The 17,670-nt window shown below is 35.4% G+C and overlaps 1 protein-coding gene across 1 annotated transcript in view; it reads left to right on the plus strand.

Moving 5' to 3' along the window:
• The window catches only part of CCDC73 (coiled-coil domain containing 73), a 133,823-nt gene that overhangs the window by 24,244 nt on the left and 91,909 nt on the right, over nt 1-17,670 (plus strand). The window contains exons 2-5 of the mRNA XM_004418672.3: nt 1,890-1,961; nt 13,859-13,930; nt 15,623-15,658; nt 16,807-16,881. Coding sequence (XP_004418729.1) covers nt 1,890-1,961; nt 13,859-13,930; nt 15,623-15,658; nt 16,807-16,881 — 255 coding nt within the window. The remainder of the gene's footprint in view (nt 1-1,889; nt 1,962-13,858; nt 13,931-15,622; nt 15,659-16,806; nt 16,882-17,670) is intronic.

Genomic DNA, 17,670 nt, shown 5'->3' on the forward strand with positions numbered 1-17,670 from the left:
TTAATGGTCATAGAGCTATTTAGATTATACATATTACCTTGGTTAAGGTTTGGTAGTTTGTGGTTTTTTGAAGAATTGGTCCGTTTCTGTAAGTTGTCAAATTTATGAGCATAAACTTGTTTGTAGCATTCCCTTATTAACATTTTAATGGCTGCAGTATCTTTGTACATGGTTTCTTTTAGCTCTTTGAGCATATTTAACATTGTTGATGTGAAGTCTTTGGCTAACAAGTCCATGGTCTGCGCTTGCTCAGGGAGAGTTCCTATTAGCTTTTTTCCCTGTGTATGGATCACACTTTCCTGTTTCTTGGCATGCCTTGTAATTTTTTCGTTGAGAACTGGACATAGACATTTTGAATATGTGGCGAGTCTAGAAATCAGATTCCTCCCCCTCCCCAGGGTGGCTGCTTGTTGTCATCATTGTTTGTTTGTTTAGTGACTTTTCTGAAATAATTTTGAAAAATCTGCAGTTTTTGTTATATGTGGTCACTGAAGTCACTGTGCTTTTAGCTTAGTGATCAGCTAGTGCTTTGTTTGACAGAGATTTACTTAAATACCTGGAACGTAAAGAAAAAACAAACTCCCAGTCTTTGCAGAAGGGCTCTCTGTATGTGGTGGGGCCCACCTTCAGCACTCTTCCAGGCGGTTTTCAAGTCTGCCTGTAGAATTTTTCAACACAAGCTTCACATTTCTCTAGTGATACCTGGTGTTTATGGTGTGGGCTAATTCAGGAGTTTTACATTATTTTAAACAAAATCAGAGGGTTTTTCTAAATAACTGCTTTGTGCTTGGCCCTGGGCCTCCCCACTTGACTTAGATCTTCCCTTTGTGCTGTTTCCCACAGAGAGTCTGCCTTTGCGGCTCTCTCAGCTGTATCTCCCTGTCCTTGTTACGTGACGCTTGTTGGTCAGGTGGTGGTGGCAGGTGGGGGAATAGGGACATCTCTGATGTTCTTATTAAAGCCTCTGTCTTAGGTGAACCTGGGTCTCAGGGTGAGGTCTTCACAAGAGTTCCCATCCCTCCTTCCTTTTTAATGCTGGGCCAGCGTGTATTCCTGCTCCTCCCCAACAACAGAGCTGTTGTTTTATTTTCCTGGCCTCTCCTCCCAGCTGCAGTGGGTTTCCACAGATGCTCTCTTGCTATGGTTTTTATTGCCCTCCCCCTGTAGACTAAGGCTTTTGTTCCTTAGGGGGATCAGAAGGACAGGTCTTTCTAGGTAGAGGTTTTCAGTGGCTGTTGGTTCCCTTTCCCAGTTGCAGAGGGTTTCTGCGAGTGTGCTTAGATAAGAGTTTTTGTTGCCCTTTCTCCTGCAGATCAAGGTTCTTGGTCTGTAGGGGAAATAGGGAAGATGGCTTGTGACTGCTCTTCTCCTCCCCAGCCAGCACCACAGGGGAAGGCTTTCTCAGATTCTTCCCATCCTTCCCTGTAAGCACCTGGTGGGTACTTGAAGGAAGAGCCTGATAGGAGGTATAGTTCTGGGGCCCCCAAGGGATTCACGTTCTTATCCTAGCCCATGTGCTGCGTGTAGCAATTTATTAAGGACTTTTAGCTGAGTTTTCTTATCAGTATTCAGTGGCTTATGTCGCAGGTAAGCGAATGCTGCGGTTCTGTTCTCCCTGCAAGCACCTTTCTCTGTCCAGATTTTGCATTACTTGATTGATCTGGGACCTCAGTTCTCTCATGGGTTTGTCTATTTAATTTGCAATTTGTCCATCTTTTTTCTTGTTGTAAGGGTGGGAGGATGCTCTTTTTATCTCCCTAGAAGGAGCTCTGAAACTGGAAGTTTTAAGGGTGGGAGGATGCTCTTTTTATCCCTCTAGAAGGAGCTCTGAAACTGAAAGTTTTAAAGTCCTAATTTTCCTACCATTTTTCTTCTTTTTATTGATTTAGGAAGCAGAAACTCAATATGAAGAGCAGATTGGTAAAATTATTGTGGAGACACAAGAGCTTAAATGGCAAAATGTGAGTATCTTTTCCCTCAGATTAGCATTTTTAGCATCTATTTAAAAATGTATTCTAATCCTTAATTGCAGAGTTAATTTTTAAATTTCTTAAACATATTCTGGGGGATTGTGCATCATTTTAAATGAAGTCTCAAGAAAATTCCAACTAAAACTGTTAATAACATTTGGGCTTTCAGAAAACGGAATTATTTTTTCAGGCTTTCTGGTAAGAAAATAGCTAAGGGTGACACTGAGAATAACTCTGAAAACTACTATGAACTATTTCATATCTGAGAAACATATTGTGTGTTATAGAGGAACCAAAATATTTTTTAAGAAGTGAAACCTCAGAATAGTACCATATTTTCCCAGGCTGTTGTTACATGCTGTAACCAAATATTAAAAAATAGGATCAGATCTGATTCTCTCTCTAGCCTCATCTATATACAAGCATTTTTGGTGGTGCTTTTTTCATGCCTTTCCACTAAAATAATCTTAACAGCTAAAAATTGAAAGCTTAATTACGTTGGCCCCTCTTCTCACTACTTGGCAATATTGAAACAGGAACTTGGAGATAACATATCAGAATCAGAACTAAAGTGACAGAGGAAAGACCAAACTAGAAACAATGGGAATTTTGAGGCCAGAAAGACCCACAAGGTCATGTAGAATATGGAAGTAAAACTAGAGTTGGATTGTCTGAGGCACAGGTCTGAAACAGAGACCTGTCTCTGGAGAGAAAAAACAGATAAACACCAAGTACAAATTGAAACTCCAAGCACATTTCCAAATGTAAAGTCATATCTTGTTTTTGGATAGAGAGAGTCAACAGTATAAAGTTATCAGAATCGTCGAGTTAATCAGTAAGTTTAATACAGTCCAATTTAAAATACCAAGAGCATGTTTGCCGTACTTAAGCTGGTTTCTAAGGTTTATGTGGAAATAAACATACAGGAGTGGCTGGGAAATTTTTGAAAAAGAAATTTGGTGTAGTGTACGTGAATAGATAGGTATTCCTTAGAACATGATATTATGAGTCCAGAAGTAGATCCAAATACATAACATAATTTAGTGAATGATAAAGGTGGCATTTAAAATCAATAGGGAAAAATAGATTATTCAAGAAATGGTATTAGAACTGAGTTCCAGCTGAAGCAAAATAAAGCCAGATTCCTACCTTTACAAACTTGTAGAAAAATAGGATCTTTCGTGTATTCTTGTTGGCAGTGTAAATTAGAAGTGTCTTGTTGAATTCCCCAAAATATCACCATACAACTTGTTAATAAAACAAATCTATGTTTATTAGAACTCATTGCAAGAAGTGAGAACACTACCTTGACAGGGTCTTAGTGTCTCAAAAGGGACAAGTCAGAATTGGAATATATAGAAGGTTGTGGGGTCTAGGCTCAAGTGGCTTCAGGAAGATGTTTTTTTCCCATTTTTTTTGTTGTGGTAAAATACACATAACATAAAATTTACCATCTTAACCATTTTTAGGTGTACAGTTCAGTGGTGTTAAATATGTTCATAATGTTGTTCTGCCATCACCACTATCCAGATGACTTTCTTTATCTTGTATGACTGAAACTCTATACCCATTCATTAAACAGTAACCCCCCATTACCTGCCTTCTCTCCAGCCCCTGGCAAACACCATTCTATTCTCTGTATGATTTTGATTACTCTGTGTTCCTCATATAAGTAAAATCATACAGTCTTTGTCCTTTTGTGACTGGCTTATTTCACTCAGCATAATATCCTCAAGGTTTATCCATTTTGTAGCATATGTCAGAATTTCCTTCCTTTTAAACGTTGAGTAATAATCGTTTATATGCTTATACCACATTTTGCTTATCCATTCATTCATAGATTAACACTTGAGTTGCTTCTATGTTTTAGCTATTGTGAATAATGCTGCTGTGAACATGGGTATACACATATTTGTTTGAGCCCCTGCTTTAATTTCTTTTCAGTATATATCCTGAAGTAGAATTGCTGGATCATATGGTAATTCTATTTTGAATGTTTTGAGGAACCTCCATACTGTTTTCCACAGTGGCTGTATCATTTTACATTTTCACCAAAAGTGCACAAGAATTCTCATTCCTACACATCCTCACCAACACTTATTTTCTGGTTTTTTTTGATAGTAGCCATCCCGATGGTTGTGAGGTGGTATCTCATTATAGTTTTGATTTGCATTTCCTTAATGATTAGTGATGTTGAGCATATTTTCATGTGCTTATTGACCATTTGTATATAGTCTTTGGAGAAATATCTGTTCAAGTCTTTTGCCCATTTTGAATCGAGTTGTTTGGTTTTTTTGTTGTTAAGTTTTAGGAGTTCTCTGTATATTCTGAATATTAATATCTTATCAGATATACGATTTGCAAATCCTTTCTCCTGTGAGTTGCCTTTTTACTTTGTTGATAGTGTCTTTTGATGCATAAAATTCTTAATTTTAATGAAGTCCAATTTGTCTATTTTTTCTTTTGTTGCTTGTGCCTTTGGTGTCATATCCAAGAAATCATTGCCAAATTCAATGTTGTGAAGATTTAACCCTGTGTTTTCTTCTAGGAGTTTTATAGTTTTAGGTCTTACATTTAGGTGTTTGATCCATTTTGAGTTAATTTTTGTAGATGATGAGGGTAAGGGTCCAGTTTGATTCTTTTGCATGTGTATATTCAGTTTTCCCAGCGCCACTAGTTGAAAAGACTGTCCTTTCCCGATTGAATGATCTTGGTATCCTTGTCAAAAATAATTTGACCATGTATGTGAAAGTTTCTTTCTGGGCTCTCTATTCTATTCCATTGGTCCATGTGTCTGTCTTTATGCCAGTACAACACTGTTTTGATTATTAGAGCTTTCTAGAAAGTTTTGAAATTAGGAAGTGTGAGTCTCCCAGCTTTGTTTTTCTTTTTTGAGATTGTTTGGCTATTTGGAGTTCCTTGAGATTCCATATGAATTTTAGGATGAATTTTTCCGTTTCTGCAAAAATGTTACTGGGATTTTGATAGGGTCTGCACTGAATCTGTAGCTGACTTTGAGTAGTATTGACATCTTAGTATAAAGTTTTCTAATCTATGAGCATAGGATGTGTTTCTACTTATTTATGTCTTTTTAAATTTCTTTCAGCAGCATTTTCTAGTTTTCATTGTACAAGTCTTTCATTTCCTTGGTTAAGTTAGTTACTAAGTATTTTATTCTTTTTGGTGCTGTTGTAAATGTAATTGTTTACTTAATTTCGTTTTCAGATTGTTCCTTTTTAATGTATAGAAATGCAACTTATTTTTGTGTGACTTTGTATACTGCTACTTTGCTGAACTCATTAGTTCTAACAACTTTTTTGTGGAATCTTTAAGGTTTTCTACATATAAGATCATATCTGCAAACAGATATAATTTTATTTCTTTCTTTCCAATTTGGACATCTTTTATTTCTTTTTCTTGCGTAATTGCTCTGGCTAGGACTTCCAGTACTATGTTGAATAGAAGTTGTGAAAGTGGGCATCCTTGCCTTGTTCCTGATCTTAGAGGAAAAGTTTTCAATCTTTTGCTATTGAATATGATGTTTGCTGTGGGTTTTTCATATATGGCTTTTATTATGTTGAGGTAGTTTCCTTCTGTTCCTAGTTTGTTGAGTCTTTTTATCATGAAAGAGTTTTGAGTTTTGTCAGATGCTTTTTTTGTAGCAATTGAGATGATCATATTTTTTTTCCCTTCATTCTGTTAATATAGTGTATTACATTGATCGATTTTTGTAGTTGAACCATCTTTTTATCTCAGCGATAAATCCCGCTTGGTCATGGTGTATGATCCTTTTAATATGCTGCTGAATTTGATTGCTAGTATTTTGATGAGGATTTTTGCATCAGTATTCATCAGGGGTATTGGTGTGTAGTATTATTCTCTTGACATGTCTTTGTCTGGCTTTGGTATCAAGGTAATACTGGCTTCCAAGCATGAATTAGGGAATGTTCCCTCCTATTCAAATTTTTGGAAAAGTTTGAGAAGGTTTGCTGTTAGTTCTTCTTTAAACATTTGGTAGAATTCATCAGTGAAGACTTCGGGTCTGGGGATTTTCTTTGTTGGGAGATTTTTGCTTACTGATTTAAACTCCTTACTAGTTATAGGTCTAGTCAGATTTTCTATTTCTTCGTAATTTGGTCTTGGTAGGTTTTGAGTTTCTAGGAATTATCCATCTCATTTAGGTTATCCAATTTGTTGGTGTACAATTGTTGTCATAGTACTCTCATAATTCTTATTAATTCTGCTGAATCAGTAGTTATGTCCCCACTTTCATTTCAGATTTTAGTAATTTGAGTCTTCTTTTTTTTCTTAGTCCATCTAGCTAAAGGCTTGTCAATTTTGTTGATCTTTTCAAAGAATCAACTTTAGTTTCACTGATTTTCTCTATTATTTTCCTATTTTCTATTTCATTTATTTCTGTTCTCATCTTTATTATTTCCTTCCTTCTGCTAGTTTTGGGTTTAGTTTGTTCTTCTCTTTTTAATTCCTTAAGATGTAAAGTTTGGTTGTTGATTTGAGATCTTTCTTGTTTTTTTAATGTAAACATTATAGCTATAAATTTCCCCCTTAGCACTGCTTTTGCTGTATCCCATAAGTTTTTGTATGTTGTATTTTTGTTTTCATTCATCTCTAAGTATTTTCTAATTTCCCTGGTGATTTATTCTTTGATCCATTGGTTGTTTAAGAGTTTGTTGTTTAATTTCCACAAATTAACTGTTTTTTCTTCTGTTATTAATTTCTAACTTCATCCCATTGTGGTTAGAGAAGATAGTTTGCATGATAGCTATCTTTTGAAGTCAACTGAGACTCAATTTTTGTGCCCTAACATATGATCTATGCTGGAAAGTGTCCCGTGTACACTTAAGAAAAATGTGTGTTCTGTTGTTTGGGGTTGGAATGTTCTGTATGTGTCTGTTAGATCGAGTTGGTTTATGGTGTTGTTCAAGTCCTCTGTTTCCTTATCTTCTGTCTGGTTGTTCTGTCTGTTATTGAGAGTGGGGTACTGAAGCCTCCAACTGTTATTATAGAGTCATGTATTTCTCCTTTCAGTTCTGTCCATTTTTGTAGTCCAGTTTTGTCATATATTTTGATGGTCTTTCATTAGCTGTGTAGATGTTTATAATTGTTCTATCTTCTTGCTGTACTGAACCTTTTTGAATATATAATGTCCTTCTTTGTCTCTTGTAAACTTTTTTTGATTTAAAGTCCATTTTCCATTGTGTCTTTTTTCTGTTTTTGGGTGTTATTTGCATGGAATATCTTTTTCCATCCTTTCACTTTTTTTTTTTTTTTTTGGTGAGGAAGATTGGCCCTGAGCTAACATCTGTTGCCGATCTTCCTCTTTTTGATTGAGGAAGATTGTTGCTGAGCTATCATCTGTGCCAGTCTTCTTCTGTTTTTTATATGTGGGATGCTGCCACAGCATGGCTTGATGAGTGGTGTGTAAGTCCACGCCTGGAATTTGAACCCACAAACCCTGGGCCACGGAAGTGGAGTGCACAAACTTAACTACTACGCCACTGGGCCGGCCCCACCATCCTTTCACTTTTAACCTGTCTGTTTCTTTGGATCTAAAGTGCATTTCTTGTAGACAGCATATAGTTGGATAATGTTTTTTATCCATTCTGCCATTCTTTGTCTTTTGATTAGAGAGTTTAATCTATTTACATTTAAATTCCCGATAAGGAGGGACTAACTTCTGTTATTGTGTTGTTTTTCATATGTCTTATGGCTTTTTTGTTTCTCATTTCCTGCATTACTGTTAACTTTTGTGTTTGTTGGTTTTTTGTAGTGTAACATTTGAATTCTGTTCTCATTTCCTTTTATGTATATTGTATAGCTATTTTTTTTTACTAAGGGGATTCAAGTTACCAAGGGGATTGCAGTTAGCATCTATCCTAACGCCCTGATTTGAATTTATACCAGCTTAACATTAATAACATAAAAGAACTCTGTTACTTTATAGCTCCATCCACACCCTTTCACTTGCTGATATTACAAAATTACATGCTGTTTTTTTTTTTACATTACAATCTTTATATATTGTATGCCCAAAAGCATAAACTAATAATTTTAAAAAATGTGTTAGTCTCTTAAATTATGTAAAAAACAAAATGTGAAGTTACACACCAAAGTTTTCATAATACTAGCTTTTAGTTTAATAATTGTTTTTTTTTTAATTTATTAGTTTCTTAAACCATGTAGAAAACAAAGAGTGGGGTTACAAACCATTGTTAGAATAATATTGGCTGTTATAGTTGCCCGTGTAGTTACCTTTACTGAAATCTATTTCTTCATACAGCTTTGAGTTACTATCTCGTGTCCTTTCATTTCAACCTGCAGGACTCCTTTTGTCATTTCTTGGAGGGTAGGCCTAATGGTAACGAACTCTCTCACTTTTGTTTATCTGGATTTTAGATCATGTAGAGGAAAGGCAATTTATATCAGTTGGAGATAAGACTATGAAGCATATTTCATGAGTTCCCTGGAATACTTTGCCAGGTTTGTCTGACATAAGGAAATGTCCAAAATCATGGGGAGGAGTAGCCAGCTTCAAGTGGCAACCTCTAGCAAGTGTATATGATGGAAGTCAATGAGTGTAGGAGAGTGTGGACTTCATGGTCTTGAGAGTTAGAGGTAAACTGCTTGGTCATGGAGGTTCAAGTGTCAGATTTAGTATGCCATTATCTCTCTCTATTTTTCCTCAAGATTGAGGATGATTAGGGCAATAAAGTTTCTAAATAAATGACAAGGCTCCGCACAGTTCTCTAATAACAGTCACAGTAAAATGAGTGCCTGTCACTGGAGATGCTCAGACTGGGAACACAAAATCAAGTTATTTTCTCTACTCTCATAATTGTAGCTCTCTGGCAAGAAAAAGTTTCAGTCCATCCAGAGAAGTAGCAAGCAATGATCAGAACAAATTCAGAACCCAGTGCATGGGTTAATTTTAGGAAATCCATTTGGACATGTTCAGTGGGATCCTGAAGCTTGGGTTTACAAGGATAACAGTTTTTACCAGGATTGTGCTGGAGACAGATGAGATGTGCGCCAGAGACATTCTTAGCAATCCTTGTAAAATTTTCTCACCAATGCTAATTGAGTATAGCTTTCAGCATGTCCTTGCTCTGATGGGTATTTTCTTGTAAAAATTTTTGCAAAGTTCCATTGAGGTTCTCTGGTGCCACCAGGGGTCTGTCCTGAAAGTACCAGAGATTATTTTATAATTTGCAACCATGTATTTTTTTCAAACTCTGGAGCCAGTTGTGGGTATTCCAAAATAGCATTTTGGAATCTCTACAAACATTTGGCTTTTTGGAGTATCCTGGGGGCCAGGACCTGACTGAGGGCTGCCTGTGTGTCATAAAGATAAACAAGGACATTTCCTTTAGCCTTCGTGTTATCCCTTTTAGTAGGGCTATATGATAGCTACCTCCTTAGGAAGCACTAGAACACTTAAAACTGTGGCCATTTTACATTGGGATTTCTACTGAGGTCAGAAACTTTCATTGTTTCTACAGTATTCCAGAATCATGGACTACTCCAAAAGGCATATCCTGATATTAGTGTTGTGTTAACTCTCTTATCTCTTGAAAATTGGCAGGCTCTGCTAAGTGGGATAAGTTCTGTCATCTGGGACGATTTTACCTCTGTCGAGGAGTCATATTTTAGGAGTCAGTTGAGACTGTTGCAATGTATTCTGCCTGATGTTTTCCCATTTCAGTTTCAAAAAATGATCCATCAACAAATAAGATTAAACCTAGGTTTTCTAGGAGGAGTTTCTAACAGATTTGTTTGAGGCATAGTCAGTGCTTGGCAGAGGCTAGATCTCATAGAATTCCCTTTCTTTGGGTAATGGGAAAAGAGTAGCAGGCTTTAAAGTATAGCACTGAGTGGGAATACATGAGAGAGAAAGTAATAAAAGTTCATAGGAGGTAAGCCTGTTTGCTGAGAAATGTGTTTTCAGTAAGCAAAAGGATTGTACATTATACAGAACCATCAAGTTTAAACAAGATCTTGAAACCAAATCAATAGAGGCCTCTACTAGTTTGGCTACTGCTAATATTGTCCTTAGATAAGGAGTAGGCTTTTGCCATTGGGTCTAGGGGAAGATTGTGGTAGTATTCCGTTAGAGTATTAAGGGCTTGTCTACATTGCTCAGGTACAAATAGGTAGAAAGCTTTATGACAATTAGGAAGGCTCCAGGAGCGGGGTGGGGCATGACTGTTGAAGAGTTATTTATTTATTTATTTATTTTGTGAGGAAGATCAGCCCTGAGCTAACATCCATGCTAATCCTCCTCTTTTTTTGCTGAGGAAGACCGGCTCTGAGCTAACATCTATTGCCAATCCTCCTCCTTTTTTTTTCCCCAAAGCCCCAGTAGATAGTTGTATGTCATAGTTGCACATCCTTCTAGTTGCTGTATGTGGGACGTGGCCTCAGCATGGCCAGAGAAGCGGTACATCAGTGCGCGCCCAGGATCTGAACCTGGGCCGCCAGTAGCGGAGCGCGAGCACTTAACCGCTAAGCCATGGGCTGCCCCCTGTTTGTTTTTTAAATTGTTTTTTGGTGAGAGAAAGTTGGCTCTGAGCTAACATCTGTTGCCAATTTTCCTCTTTTTGCTGAGGAAGATTGCCCCTGGGCTAATGTCCATACCCATCTTCTTCTGCTTTGTATGTGGGACGCCTGCCACAATGTGACTTGATGAGTGGTGTGTAGGTCTGCGCCCAGGATCCGAACCCTCGAACTCCGGGCTGCTGAAGCAGAGCGCAAGAACTTAACCATTACACCACCAGGCCGGGCCAGAAGAGTTATTTTTAAATCAAAGAATTCTTATTCATGTTTAAGTTCCTAAGGGAGAGGTTCCATTATTGAGGACTTAAATTATATAGAGACGTGTCAGTTTCAGAGATTTGCAACCCAATGTCTGCAGTAGCCAGTGCAATCCAGAAAATTTCTTAATTGTCTCTTAGAAACCACCCTTGGAAAGTATTGAATGGCTTATTATTTATCAGGAATGATAGATTTACCTCTTTGGGATACATCATACCCTAAATAACGTACTTTATTATGACAAAATTCTAAACTTTCTTTGGAATTTTCATGTCTTTTCGGAGCTAAAACAGTACATAGATAACTGGAGTCAGTCTTAGAGCCCACCTCATCTGTAGAACATAGCAAAAACTTGCCCGCATATTGTGTAAGTGTAGAGTTACAGGGAAATTTAAGGTCCTTAAGGTTCCGCATTAAACCCCTGAGGGATAGGTAAATTGTCAACTTTCCCGGGACAAAACAGACAGGTGAAACTAACTTGATCTAAAGAGACAGTATAGAAAGCAGAGCACATATTTATAGTGGTAAAATATGTAGAGTCAAGTGGCACTGAAGATAAAATAGTATTTGGGCTAAGTATTACAAAGAATTGGGGCAATGGTTATTTTATTTATGGCCTTAACGTCTCGAACAAATCTTTATTTTCACCCAGTTTCTTGACTGGGGAAGAACAGTGTTTAAAGACTGATAAAGGGTGACTCATCCTTTTTATATTAGGCTTTTGGACTACAGTCATGTGTTGCTTAACGACAGGGATACATTCTGAGAAATGCATTGTTAGGCAATTTTGTCATTGTGCGAACACCATAGAGTGCACTTACACAAACCTAAATGGTACAGCCTGCTATGCACCTGGGCTATATGGTACTAATCTTATGGGACCACTGTTGTATATGCAGTTTGTTGCTGACCAAAATATTGTTACGTGGCCCATGACCGTATTGGCTTTAGTTCTTCTTAGCTTCTGGTTTTAGAGGTATTGTGTAAAGTTAGGTAGAGGTTTAGATGGGTCAGTCTGAACCTTGCTTCCAATATTAGTAAGACACTTTGTCCAGAAAGAGTGCCACTTCATGGAGATCTTCAATTTGGTTTGATCCCATACAAAGGTACAAGTAAGTCAATATCCAAATTAGCTATGATCTGATTATGAATAGAAAAATCCTCAGAGATCTCAAAAAAAATTAGGAAAGAATTTAATTTTGCAATTCTGTTTATATAGTAGATCCCTATCTCTTAAGTTAATGGGTATGGTGTCATAAAGGAGAAAATACTGTTCCTCACTTGAGGATCCAAGGATAACACTTACAGGCTGAAACAGGGGGGTGTATCTCTGGATTTTTAGATACCTGCTATCTGGATAGCTCATTGACTCTGAGAGTTACGTGATGATGTCAGGGTTTATGGTATGAATAGAAAATTTTCATGGTTTCTTTTAATATTTAGAGAAATTTCTCTTTGCAAGTTTGAGGATAAAATGCGAAGTTGGGTGCATGATTTCCCCTCAGGGCAGTGTCATTGATCTACTGCTTGATTTTTTTCCCTTCATTTTCTTAGCTAGTTTAGGACAGGCTTTTTTCAGTGTCCTTTCTGCTTATAATAAGTATCTCCAAGTGTCTTGTACCAAGAGACTCACTCCTCCAGTGAGTGTAAGGCCGTCATCTGTAAGACCCCAGTTTATTCTGCTTTTGTTCTAAGACTTTTTGAAGGTCTGGATTTGGAGACCCCTAGTAATGGGTCTATTTCCCATGCCAGTTTATTAAATCTTCTATTTCTGGATTTAAGGCTGTTCACAGAAAGTGAGGAGAGAGCTGGAAGTCACATGTGCTTCAGAATTCAGTCCTTAAAGAACCTATCCCTGAGGTATCTAATAAACTCGTTCTTTCCTTGCTTACAGGAGTGGATTAGGTCTAATTTATTTTCACAGGAAAAACTTTGGGCAATCACCTCTGAAAGCTTTTGTCCAACATCTACAGCTTTTCTAAATCTGTCTAACTTCCTGTGCAGTTTGGGATTTCCTAAGTTATTCTTGGGATCTTCTCACCTTGCCTTTTCCATTCAATTTTTTTTTTGCATCTGAGAATATGAACCAGTTGATACAGATCTGGGAACTGGCAGTATTATTTTTTAAAATTAGCTGTGGGAATTGAAGTATTTTAAAGTAATTGCTAACCAGGAAAAATAAGACTTTGTATGAGAATAGAAATGTAATCATGGTATACTGTATGGCTCAGCATTAAATAAAAATTGCATAGTCGTAATAGTATAAATACTGACTATTGATTTAAGCCACAATTTTTATATAATTTTGTTGGAAAAATAGAGGGAGGAGTTGTAGGGTAATGGTTGTAGAAGAAAGCTGAATTCCCAACTGTCATATTAGGAGGTCAGTAGATAAATTTTTTAAATTGACAAATCAATGTATATTTAGAAACATGGAGTTAAAAACAGACATTTGAAAGTGCTTGCCACTTTTAGATCTATTTTTTAAAATTATAAAATTATTTGATAAAAATAGAAGAAAAATTTTAAAGTTGTCTTGAATCTAAAGGACAGAACATACAACCTCTACCAAAAAAGGGGGAAGAAATGGAATCGTGTTTTTTTTAAAAAATGCCCTATGGTAGTTTTGGTTTTGTAAAAAAAATTATTTCAATGAATTTAAAGAATCATGTGTTGCTTTGTGAACATTTGTGCCTAGATAATAAAATGGGTTTCTTTGGAAACTCTAAGACTATAATTTGCTTGTGTACTACTCTGTTAATTTTAATAACTTTTGATGAAAGATATTTTCTTGAAGAAAGCTTTGGAACAATCCATGTTCAGAGTTTAAAAATTTAAAAAGCAGTGTATTTTATCATGAAGAAACAACTGGAAGCAATTTTATTGTATGCTGATTCCATGACAGTTAAAAAATCATAAAATTGGTTTAGAAGTTGCATTTCAAGAGCATAAAAGAATGTATACAAATATATTTAATTTTTATTTAAATTGTTAATTAAAATTTAAAACTGAAAGTTGCTGGAATTTGTTTTAACTTTTCATAATTTTTAAAATAGGAAACTCTTCAGAATCAAAAGGAAACATTAGCAAAGCAACACAAAGAAGCAATGGCAGTTTTTAAAAAGCAGGTAATTTCATAAGGATAGACAAACACTACAGTTTTAATTATTGCACTTTTCTCCCCTCTTATATGAATATTTTCACGAGTTGTTCTCCGTATTCACTGAAGATGAAAAGGATATTATTGGTAGTAGAAAATGAATAAAGTTATTTTGAATCACAACTCATAAAAAATGTGCAATATAGTAGAATGAGTTAGTTAAGGAGAGAAATTGCTAAAACTATGTTCTTCAAGATGTGTTTTCATCTGTCCTAAATAAATCAGGTTAGTGATGTGTGTGTTCTTGTTCTTTCTCTGCCTTCTCCCCTTTCTCTCTTTGATGACAGTATCCTAAGATCTTAACCTTTTCCACATTACTGCTTTACCCAAGCCGGAATTATAACACTGATGAAAAGCTGAGGCAAGTAGGGAGATGTAAAGGATGAGGAGATGTGAATTATCATCCCCGTAAATATTAACTGAAGCCTCCTTAAATATTAACTGTCAGCAACTAAGAAAGAGTAGTAGAAAAATAGAAAAAAAGAAAAGAAAAATATTTTAAAGAAATGGATAGCAACTCGTTCAGTTATTTTAAATTCTATAGCTCTTCTTTACTACCTCAAATTTCTCTTCAGTCCCTAGTTAGAAAATGTATGAAATGTGCTCATGGAAAACATCCTCTGGAAGTGTTTCCTCTTATAGTCATCTCAATGTCACCATTTTTTCTTCCTTTTTCCTTCCCTCTTTTTTGTCTTCATCTCCATACAAGTGTGTGTGTTTAGAAAGAGAAATGTATAGAAGGAAATAAACCTATATAACGTAAATCACTAGTAGGTTAAAGTTATTGGCAATTTATACTGTAGTGTGGATTTGTTTAAGCAGACGATAAACTTGGTTTCTTTTAGTCTGAGATTTGTCTCATCAAAGTTATGGGAGTTTTAATTGAAGAGTAAGGAAGCAGAATCCAAATATACAGCCTAGTATTCTCTAGGAGAGACCAAGTCTATGTTTCTGTTATCACAAGGGACTTTGGGCAAGATAAGAATATTTAGGTATTTGAAGGGTAGAGGAGAAAGTGTGCTTGGGTCCTTTTTTTTTCTTGTTTTTTTTTTGTTTGTTTTCTTTTTTTTAAAGAAAGGATTCTTGAATCTAAGTGAGGAATATGGAAAATGAAATGGAGAAGTTCCAAAGAAAAACTTTGTTTCTTGACAACTTTGCCTAGTATCCTTGTGTTGCTTGGAATATTTAATTAGTTTTCTTTGACATGTTCATTTTTTTTTTTCTGTTTTAAAATGCCATTATTTATTTATTAGATTGCCACATGCATTTTTAAAAAAATTTCAGAGTATACTGTCAATGCAAATACCAATGATATCGTTTTTATGTGTGCCTTCAGAAAATGTTATATGTTATTATTTGTGAGTAGATGGCAAAATATTGAAACATTTAAAAAAAAAAAACCTTTTGGAGAGAAAAACTGAACTTTCAGGGATGATTGGTGTCTCTAATCAGTGTGATTAAATTGTTCATTTCCTTTGGTGACTGGCTTTTACCCCCTTTTATATCTTTTATTATTTTCTCAATGTAAAAGTAGCATATTCACATTATATTAAGTTCAAACAATATAGAATGTAAAATATTTCTATAGTCTTACTGACCAGTGTAAATCACTGTTAACAGTTTACTTACCTGTATTTTAATTTTTAAAATTGTTTATCAGTTGCAAATGAAGATGTGTACCTTGGAAGAAGAAAAGGTATTTGTTAATTTTTTATTAATTTAAAGCATACTTAAATGCATTTAATTATCAGTCCACTATAATGGAAGGAGCATTATTAGTAAGCTAATGGAGATTGTTAATTGCTTAAAATCTTAGAAGCAGAAAGGACCTAAGGGAATTATGTTACTTAACCACTATTGTTTTACACATGAGAGTACTGAGGCCCAGTAAGATTAAATGACTTGCTGAAGCTCCCATTTTGAAGTGGCACAGTTGGGACTAGAACCCAGATCTTTTCAGCCCCCAAATTAATGCTCTTTCCACTCTACTGCAATGTTTCTATCAAGTATAAAATATTTTTAGTAGTTTTTCAATGTAATTACCTTCTTTAAAAAACATTAAAATGATTTGCATCTGGGTGCAGACAAACTGGAAAAGGACACAACTCCGAACAATCCTAGAAATTCATCTGCATTAAATATTTTTTCTAGCTATTTAATAGTTAATACATGGTTTTATCATATTAAAGGACATATTGTTTATATTAATAATTTATAGTTTTTTAATTTTAGCAAAAGGCTTTCTTTTAAAAGTTCTCCCATATCTTTATATTTATAAGACAAATGTACTTGTATCTTACTAATTAGAGTATATTTATTCTAATAATTTTATTTTATTTATTTTTCCCCCAAAGCCCCAGTAGATAGTTGTATGTCATAGCTGCACATCCTTGTAGCTGCTGTATGTGGGACGCGGCCTCAGCATGGCCGGAGAAGCGGTGCATCAGTGCGCGCCCGGGATCCGAACCCAGGCCGCCAGCAGCGGAGTGCGAGCACTTAACCTCTAAGCCACGGGGCCGGCCCATAGAGTATATTGATTCTAGCTATATGAATTAAATATTTAATTATATAGTGTCCATAAGTTATCAGAAATGCTCTACTGATAAAATGATTTGTTGTTATAATAAGATTTTCCATTTCATGATATTTGTGATCTTATATGGCCTGGTTGTAGTTTTATGATAGTTTGAAGTCATTAGAAATGTAAGTTGTAGTGCAGATACAAGTTTAAAGCCTGCGAAGTATTAGGTTTAAAGTAGAGAGTTTGGTCCTTGAGCTCTTCTATTTTCCCCATAAATAATGTCATTTACATGGGAAAGTACTGAAATAATTTTTTACTTAAAGGGAAAATATCAACTTGCTACAGAAATAAAAGAAAAAGAAATAGAAGGATTGAAGGAAACATTAAAAGCGCTACAGGTAAAGTAACTTAGTATTGCTTAAAAAGTAATGTGGTATTTTAGTGTTGTATCAGTAAAACACCATTAAACACGTAAGCTAGCAAAGCAGACAAAAATTCATATATCATATGGTATACAATTTAGTACATTTTTCCTGAAAGCCTTGACTTTCAAATTAGGATTTTTGCTTCATCTTTTATTTAAAAAAGAAATATTAAAATAACTTTGATTATTCTTACAGTAATGTAATTAGATATATATTATTTTTAACATTTTATAGATGAGGAAAACAAGTCAGGCCTGTATATTATAACTGATTTACCATGTCTGTAAAAATTAAAATAGCATTAATTGAGTCATTATTATTTGCTAAGTACTGTGCTTATTTTCTGCAAATACGAAAATGAAGAAAATATCACTTTTGCCTTTAAGTTGTTCTCGGTGTTGTAGAGAATGCAAAGGTATACAACTAAGGATGATTCATTTAATGTATATTTATTGAAGATCTGTGTGCCAAGCACTGTTCTAAGCACTGGGGATACAGCAATGAATGAAAAGGACAAAAATCTCTGCCCTTGTGGAGCTTACTTTCTAGTGAGGAAGACGGACAATAAAATGAGATAAAGAGTAAAATAAAGATTGTTGGGGGAGAAGATATTCCATGATTTCAAAGTATTACCCTATAGATGACATTAATTACAAAGAGCAAAATATATTTTTACAGTAGAAGGATCCTGACGGTCACTCTGTTGACCAGGAGTTTCACACCGTAGTGTGAATTTGTTTAAGCAGATGATAAACTTTCCTC

This window comes from Ceratotherium simum, chromosome 7 (genome assembly GCF_057802395.1).
Source record: "Ceratotherium simum simum isolate JZ-2026a chromosome 7, ASM5780239v1, whole genome shotgun sequence".
NCBI classification, from domain to species: domain Eukaryota; kingdom Metazoa; phylum Chordata; class Mammalia; order Perissodactyla; family Rhinocerotidae; genus Ceratotherium; species Ceratotherium simum.